Here is a 9,234-nt window from a genome sequence, read left to right on the forward strand (position 1 = left end):
TAATACCGTAAATCCACATTATCGAACCATATATTCAAACAGTAATTCAATATGTTTACACTTATTTATTAGGTACTAAAAGATGAGGAATGGACACACAAGAAAATATATCCAATTATTTATTCATCACATTAACTACCATAAATAATTGATAATTTAATGGACACGTGAGAGATTGTTTGAACAATTCCTTGATTAAATTTCGATACCTTGAATGGAACTAATATCGTATATAAAGTGAATCATATGTTACTGTTTCTCAGTGAACAGTACTACTAAGTGAACCATCGACAATGGACCTGACAATATTGAAATTTCATACCAGAGTCAGTTTTACTCTTGCAGTGTGCCTTGCTGTATTCATTTTTAGATGTACATCTACAGCAACCCCCGATCCTGGTAAGTTTAAATCACTTCAAACAAACCCTGATGTAAATATGTTTCTGTTTAATTTATACCAGTAGTGAATGAGTACAACAACGGCTTTTAATCTTCAACTACTGTCATGTCAAGGTGATCTCTTTCGATAATTAATCAAATTCATCGCAACCGTAAAATTATGTAGAAAAAAAGAACGCACGCAAAGCAAATACATGTGGTTTTCAAGTAAAATAGTCTTACTACTAATTAGAAAAATGCCAAATTGAAGAAGAATATTACGTGATAACATGATGGCATTACATGGTTAGATCATCTCAAAAATTGAGATCATGGGAAGGAGGTTGAAAGCTTTCTTGCCCATTTCTGTCTCAATCTACATTTCACGGGGTTCGGAAGATATCGACACTATATAACCAATTCGATATGCTGACATGTTGTGCTTCTCTGCGAGGTACCAGCCTTATCTCTTCGATATTGTTGTCATTTCGGGGATAGTCTGGCCCACATTCCAAGTTACATTTCAAATCTCTAACATTGAATGAGATAGATGACATTTCTCATGGAACATACCTTTATTGATCTTCTGATGGAAATAATTGGTTGCGTTATTCATAAAAAGGGTAATGTTTTGAAAAAACTCACATGTTCTAAAATGTACAATATTATTATATATTTTGCAGCTCTTTGAACTTGTTGTGTTGTTTTCCACCTATTATATATTTTCCAGGATATTCTGCATATATTCTCTTCGTAAAGGTTTCGTCGCTGATTATAATTAAGCGATGCAACCTAAGTGACTTTCTTTGCAATGTGATCGATGACTGCCAAAAGCTAGAGAATATAAATGTTTATGGGTGGACTTGCAGTAATGATCAGGAGACGTTTCCGCTTTCATTTGATGCTGTACGTGGCACGTCTGAAAGCAATCTTGAGACAGACAGACAGACAGACAGACAGACAGACAGACAGACAGACAGACAGACAGACAGACAGACAGACAGACAGACAGGAAGACAGGAAGACAGACAGGCAGGCAGGTCAACAGACAGACCGAGACAGAGACACAAAAAAGATAAACAGGCAGACAAAGCCACAGAGGCAGAACGAGACAGGAGTATCCTTTCCTGAAGAATTTGTAGATTTCAGTACAACAATGACCACCTTTATCTAATGCCGATCGAAAAATAAAATGTACGTTCATAACCTATATAGTGGAAACGAATAACATTGATCTGTGGCAATATAAGTAGTGACAAATATGTTGAAGCCATTTCTTTTTAGCGATGTGTATAAGTCAAGGATGATAGAACCTTATTTTCTGATATTCGTAACCTTACATAATTGTATGTTAGATGATTTTGATTTGATCAATGTTTTGATATGTGACGCCAGGTTACTGTGAACTTTCTTCTGTCCTGAATTAAGACTTTAAATAATGTTTGCTATCGAGAATAGTATTCTTCTAAGATGCCAACATTAAAGTTTCATTAAAAGATCACCAGTGTCAAATAATGACTAATTACCGGCCAGCTGGAAAACCAATGGCTAGATCACATTGTTTAGCTACTTTTACATTTGTCAATATTATCTGAGTGTATTCCCCTAACATTCAAGGATCTCGGTAAGCTTACTTGATGTAAAAGTGGAAAGAGTTTGTGGAGAGAATGAGTTTTGTGTACAGAATTCACGTTGACATTAGAGGTTGGCGTGTGACTGGTGACCAGTCGGAAATATCAGGTCGATCTCATATGTTACACACATAATTCAAAAAGAGCAGTATAGAAAAGTGTAAACACAAACTATGCAGTCAACATGTAGTTGTAAGGTAATATAGATATATGGTTAATACATGTCAATATGCAGATATTGGGACAAAAGATACTGCAATTTCGAGGGTAAGCTACACAAAGTGTTAGTAGACGGAATTATGTGTCTGTGTTTTCTAAATCTAAAAGCTCGCTTTCCACTATTGTTTCTTTTTTTAGTTGTATATCTTTATACGATGTCATTTACATTTACTCATTCTAGCTTTCAAACTTTAATAATGGCTTACCGTATGTAAGCATTTATATCAATTTGAATGATATATAAATGGTTTCTCGATAGTGTATATTAACATGTAACCCAATATCCAACGAAGTAATTAACATGGGCTCACCATTTCAATAGTCTATTGAAAGTGTTTTTTAGTGCAGAAAGGCTTGATAATTAAATTTCCCTAGCAAAGCAGAATTATTCTATGTAGGTTAAAATGTGTGGTAAAATTATCTCTTCAACATACGCAGCAAACTACTCATCATCATTGACTACTTGAATAAATTTTATGCGCACTTTTCTCTTGCAATATCAATTTTGAAATTTTTTACTTTAAAAATATTTTAGCAGCATAACTGTCTCTATTGAGGAGCGAGAATTTGAATGTGTATACAAGTTGTATGGTCATAATGATAACAACACTTTTTGTTTTGTTGATTCTATGCAATAGCCACGTGTTCGTAGTCATGGTGACCAATCAAGTGTTTTCAAATAAACGTACTAAGAAAACAGTCAGTGACAGTATTGACAAATTAATCTCATACTGTGTGAATAACATAATTTCGAAACTAACATTTGAAAAATTTATGCTTACTAGTGTCTGTTCACAAGTAATTGTTTCTCCATTTTTTTTATTTCACCCACTTGTCATTTTTACCTCAGCTCAAACTTCCTTTCAACATGAAAATGTTAAAGTGAGGAAAGTATCGTACTCTTAAACATTAACACTATATATTAATATAAGGTTTTTAGCCTTGTGAAAATATAGACAATTAACCATTAACATGATTAAATAAGAACTATTGTAACATAAAGGACGTGTAAACAAATATAGATAGGCTATATCGCGGCCTCGATGTCGCTTGCTTTCCATTACCAATCTGACCAAAGTCAATTTATTTACGTCATTTCTAACTGTCTGCCTGTCTGTCTGTCTGTCTGTCTGTCTGTCTGAGATAGAGAGAGAGAGACAGACATACAGGCAGACAGACAGACAGAGACAGACAGACAAAGAGGCAGGCAGGCAGCCAGCCAGCCATAAATACATACATACATACATACATACATACATACATACATACATACATACATACATACATACATACATACATAGGTGGAAATGCATATGGAACTTATAAATCAGTCCGTATAAATAGCTGTTAAATCCGACGTTTCGAATAAATATTCTTTTTCAAAGGAAAAATCGGCGAGATACAAAAATGTTAGGTTAAAACCTGAACATTTCTGAATATAATGGAACAAAACCGCGCGTGATGTATAAACGGTTATACGTGGGAAAAGTTCTGATATTCGCACGCACCAAATAGAACCCAATAGAATACATACATACATACATACATACATACATACATACATACATACATACATACATACATACAGACAGACAGACAGACAGACAGACAGACAGATCAAAAGATGTTTCCATGTCTATCAAACATTGGATAATGGTTCTTATTTTCATTTCACAGAATGTGCTAATCAGATGCAATTTTCTACCAATACAACATATCTGTACCGTTATCTTGCATCATCATCACCTATTACACGTGTTGACTTTAAAGCCAAAGCAAAGAATGATGTCCGTATTGCACTCTCTGCTGGACCACAGGATAAGCCTGCCTTATATGAGATTGGTATTGGTGGATCTATGAATTCGAAATCATTCATACGACGCAGTAAAGGGGGCCAGAACTGCGTATTTGCAAATACTCCTAGCATCCTGTCACCAAATGAATTCAGAGGATTTTGGATAACCTACAACAATAGTGTTATCAAGGTTGGTAAAGAAGGCCATGCAGCATTTATGGAATGGACTGATCCGAACCCTTTACCTGTAAACAACATTGGATATTCCACTGGCTGGGGAAGTAATGGAGAATTTGAGTTCTGCGTTGATGAATCTACTGAAGGTAAATTACGTCATTACGTCTTGCCCTTATAATATAGTTGAATCTATTTCAAGAATAGTTTAACACGATCGATAGGTAACTTTGATAGTATTATGAAAAAACTGCTGAGGAAGATTTCATTTATAACTTCTGTCTGGTAATAACAAGTCCCTCAGATTAGTACGTTATTTTTGTCAACAAGCAATTAACTCATACTAAAGAGAGAAAAATAGCCAGATGTCATATATTTAGCATAAATGAACTGTTCAGTAGTGCTATAGGCATCGCCGAGTGTCTGTCTGTCCGTCTGTCCGTATGTGTGTGTATGCATGTGTGTGTGTGTGTGTGTGTGTGTGTGTGTGTGTGTGTGTGTGAATCTACTGAGCCACCATGCTGCAATTCCTTCTCATTATCGTCACTAATCACGACATGCGAACATTTCTTTGTCTTTACAATTGTGTATATGTCAATACACAGATTTTGTTATGAATGTGATGCCATAACCAGATGGAGTCCCCAAAATGGTCGAATGCATGCCAAGTACAGTAGAATTTCTTTAAGAGACTTTAGAGTTCTCAAGTATTATTGAAGTCACCTCAAACGTCGTAGAGATCGTTCGGCTCACTGCAAACTAGATCAAATTCCACTAGTACCGGATCACACGGGCACACAGGAATAGCTCAATATACACATGTTACGAGATGGTATCCTATTCTCATCTGGCCTTTATTACTTACCCTCTTACTTTAAGAAAGTGTTTATATTTCTATTATCAATAAATGTCATATATCTCTATCTGATTGGATGAAAATAAGCGATGACGTCATATGTGATATCTAACTTAAAATGATCTCGTCAGCGACATTCTGCATTGTCGTACTAAGACCGTATGCTGTCATTTTAATTTTTTCAGTGACAAAACAATGTGAATATTTTTACACTCAACTGGCAAGGGGAGGGGGAGATAGTCCCAGTAGTTCACTTGCAATTTTTAGATTTTCGATGAAAAAAAATAATTTGCAAGTTAATAGGAAAACAAATTGGAGTCGATAAAAGGGCATTTAAATGCATCTAACACTGCATACACTTATGAAATCATATCAGAGGGTGAAATTATGAGTAGACAGTGCCGCCCGACATTATCGACACGTTGTTTTTGAGTAAGTATCTCATGGATATGTTGTTGGCGATATAGCCAATGCTAAAAGTAACAGGTAAACTGATGCAACCGGGTAGGAAGTACTACAGCATGGGAGCGAAGGGACCAAGGGGTTTTGATATTTTTCGGAGAGGGGGTATCCCCCTTCCGCCGCTGAAAGCTTTTGAAAATTGGGTACCAAAAGTATGCGCTCTGGTGCTATACATCGCCAACATCAATGAACCTTCAGTAATTACTTAGCGGGGAGGTCGGGGAAAAATCAAGTCCGGTCTGTGGTATACAATATGACCCTCCCCTAGTCCATTCTACTGAAAGGTGACCTCCCATAATTTCCATTCTCTAAAATATGACCCGCCCTCTGTTAAAATATTTCAACGGAAACATATTTTAAACACCACCTCTCTGTGGTGTAGATGTTGCAGCTTAAGATTAGTAGTCTGGATGTCCTGGGTTGGAATCCCAAAAGAGACTTGTTCTGTAGTATGATCCCACCATATTGATTGCTTTTTTGTTTGGATTTAATTGGCATAGCTGAAGGCCAGATCTCCTAAAAGACTACACTAGCGCACATCTGACAACCTCAGGACCGCGATCAATATCTCGACTCCACCACATTATCCCAAATATCTTGCCACGCTGTTCCCCCTTTACTACTGTAAGAACCGCTCCTCTCCTCACACCACAACTAACAGATCATTCACTGCAGTTCATTGATATGTTATGATAATATCTTAACTAAGCAAAGCCCATAAGCTCGCGCAGGGTAGATTCATTTGTGACCAGCTGCCTCACGATGATATTGTAGATAGCGCCCTCTGCATGGAGAATGCGCATAGTGCATAGAACGTGCATGCAAAGTCATTGTGCCACAATTCATCACCATCTATGGGTAAAACCACACACAAGAGTATATAGGACGCGCATGCATACGAGTCTTTGGCCCGCTGCGCGAGCTATTACTTTACAATGGTGGCAGTGGTGGGATGTGGTAAAAGTAGAATTTGGAACCATTGGCAGCGGTGACATCATATCAAAATAAAAAACTATTACAACTGTAGACAAAGAATCAGTCAAACAAAATTGTGAACCTCCCCTAATTTCCACATTTTTAAAATATGACCCCCTCCCTAATTATACCGCCCCCATCCCCATGTAATTACTGGAAGCTCACTTAATTAAACAAGTCCTACCATGATGTCATCACCATCATCAATCATATCACGTCCTACAATGTCACAATCAAGGGTGTAGAAGTGGTGAGAGTTGATACGTACCAATACTCAGAGCTTGTCCTTCATAGTAAATTTAACTGGCAACACCAAATTGATTTCATTCTTAAGAAATTGAACTCCTGTGTGCATGGCTTGAGAAAGTTACGATCTTTTAATGTACAGCCAGATATTGTATCAAAATTTTATGGAGCCGTGGTAAACAGCGATTTTAGTTACAGTCTTGTTTGCTGGGGTGGGAATATGGGTACCAAAAGTATGCGCTCTGGTGCTATACATCGCCAACATCAATAGAGAGAGAGAGAGAGAGAGAGAGAGAGAGAGAGAGAGAGAGAGAGAGAGAGAGAGAGAGAGAGAGAGAGAGAGAGAGAGAGAGAGAGAGAGAGAGAGAGAGAGAGAGATGAAGAAGACAAACTTACACACATACTGTCAGATGTGACATACCCACCTAGTCAGGGAATAGATAGACAGAAGTGTAAAATTCCGCCTTATTGGCTCAGATTAAACTAGACTTTAGACAAGATTCAACTTCAGCAGACGAACGAATATGTAATACTTTATTTGCCGCTCATTTCTATATACCCAGAATGCTCTGGAATAAGTAAGTTCCGCTTCCGGTGGAATGTGGTACATATCAAAACACGACATCCCTCTTTTTCTTCTAAGTGAAATAAGTCATCAAAAGTAAATGTCCTGATCATGCACAAGTAACGTTCTTTGGGTTTTTGTTTTTAACCAAACAATTAACAGCTTAAAGTTCTTCAGCTTTCAGCTTAACAGTCAACAGTTAATAGTTCCAACAGTTATTTAATTATTAATTCTCAAGTGGAGAAACAACATAGTCAAGACTTAAACAGTCAAAACGATAAGTCAAATTACTCAGTGTTCAAGAATAACTTTCAGGCTGGGGTGGACTACCCATTAACTATATGCCTGTCATTAAGGGGATTATTCTGCCCCTTTACAATAGCATCATCCCATGATGAAGTCATCATATTTCACGGGTAACTTCCTTGTGCGAGTTGGTCTACAGGCAGCTTGTGGCACACTAGATTTACTATGGTCATCCACTGGTGCTTCCACAGGTGGTTCCACTGCTGTATTATTAGTTTCAGGATTTACAAACAATTTCACATGGGACGTGTTTCGCTTGTAACCAACACCTTCAGGTGATTGAACAGTTACCTGGTTACCATCTCTGTGCACAACGGTGTGTGGAATGTCATTGAAGTTAGTTGTCAGCTTGTTCATCTTTTCCTGGCGAATCAGTACTTCATCCCCCACGTTGATTTCTGATGGTTTTACACCACGTGGCAAATCAGCGGTTATCTTAGACTTGGCTTTCTGCTCAGTGTCACGGTCTCGAACTTCGACGTCATATTGTGATGATGCATTGACAAGTCTGGTAGTTTACCACGTAGTTTACGACCAAATAACAATTCTGCAGGGCTGCGACCAGTTGTAGGATGAGTGAGTGCCCTGTATGATGCTAGATATTTTCGAATCTCTCTCCTCCAGTCTTGCTTTTCAGCTTGTGCTATTTGCAGTCGTTTCAACAGGGAGGAATTCTGGCGTTCTACCTCTCCATTGGCCTGTGCCCACTTTGGAGTAACTTTAACAGCTTTGATGCCATTGACTTCACAAAATATCATGTAGTCTTCAGCTTTAAACTGGGGTCCATTGTCAGACCGAATTGTCATGGGAATACCATGACGACTAAGATGTTCATCTAAACAGTCAATCACCTTATCTGCTGTGGTAGATGTCATTATATCCACCTCATAATACCGACTGTAGTAGTCTACCAGCACGAGTAATGAATGACCGGATGGGAGTGGTCCCAATAAATCAACAGCTAAGTCTTGCCAAGGACCGTCTGGTAGCATCGTTGACCTAATAGGCCCAGCTGGATCTGGTTTAGCTACAAATTGACATCCATGACATGAACGAACAAAACGTTCCGCGGCCTTATCATAGCCTGGCCACCAAACTTTAGTACGCAAGTTCTGCTTGGTACCAACAATACCGAGATGTCCTTCATGGGCTCGAGCTAGAGCTTGCTGTCTCAACTTTGCAGGTAACACAATACGAGTCCCTCGCAATATCAACTGACCAATCATACACAACTCACCAGCCACATGTTGGTATTGTTTACAGCTTTCAAAATGACCTGAATTGATTGCCCTTCTGACCTCTGCAAATTCTGGATCAAGAGCTGCAGCTTCCTCTACTTCGCGTGTTGTCAAGGCTTGTGGTGTTGCACGTACTGCCACAAATCGCACGTAGTCATCAGCACCATGGTCATGGCGTTCTAATTTACCACCAGGTTTCAGAAGTCGTGATAATGGATCTGCTAACATCTGCTTGCCAGGTATGTGTATCACATTGAAGTCATACGGTTGCATGCGCAGAACCCATCTTTCAATTCTAGCACTAGGCTTTGAACGACTCCCATATATCACCTCTAATGGCTTGTGATCAGTAAGTAAATCAAACTTTACACCATATATGTATGCATGAA

General features: G+C 38.2%; 1 protein-coding gene across 1 annotated transcript; it reads left to right on the forward strand.

Moving 5' to 3' along the window:
- Nucleotides 1-293: 293 nt before the first annotated feature.
- LOC144450010 (C3 and PZP-like alpha-2-macroglobulin domain-containing protein 8) lies at nucleotides 294-4,828 on the forward strand. Its single transcript, XM_078140577.1, has 3 exons — nucleotides 294-399; nucleotides 3,906-4,346; nucleotides 4,803-4,828. The coding sequence occupies exons 1-3, from the start codon at nucleotides 294-296 to the stop codon at nucleotides 4,826-4,828; spliced, it is 573 nt and encodes a 190-aa protein (XP_077996703.1).
- Nucleotides 4,829-9,234: the final 4,406 nt, after the last annotated feature.

Source organism: Glandiceps talaboti, chromosome 19, assembly GCF_964340395.1.
Source record: "Glandiceps talaboti chromosome 19, keGlaTala1.1, whole genome shotgun sequence".
NCBI classification, from domain to species: Eukaryota; Metazoa; Hemichordata; class Enteropneusta; family Spengelidae; genus Glandiceps; species Glandiceps talaboti.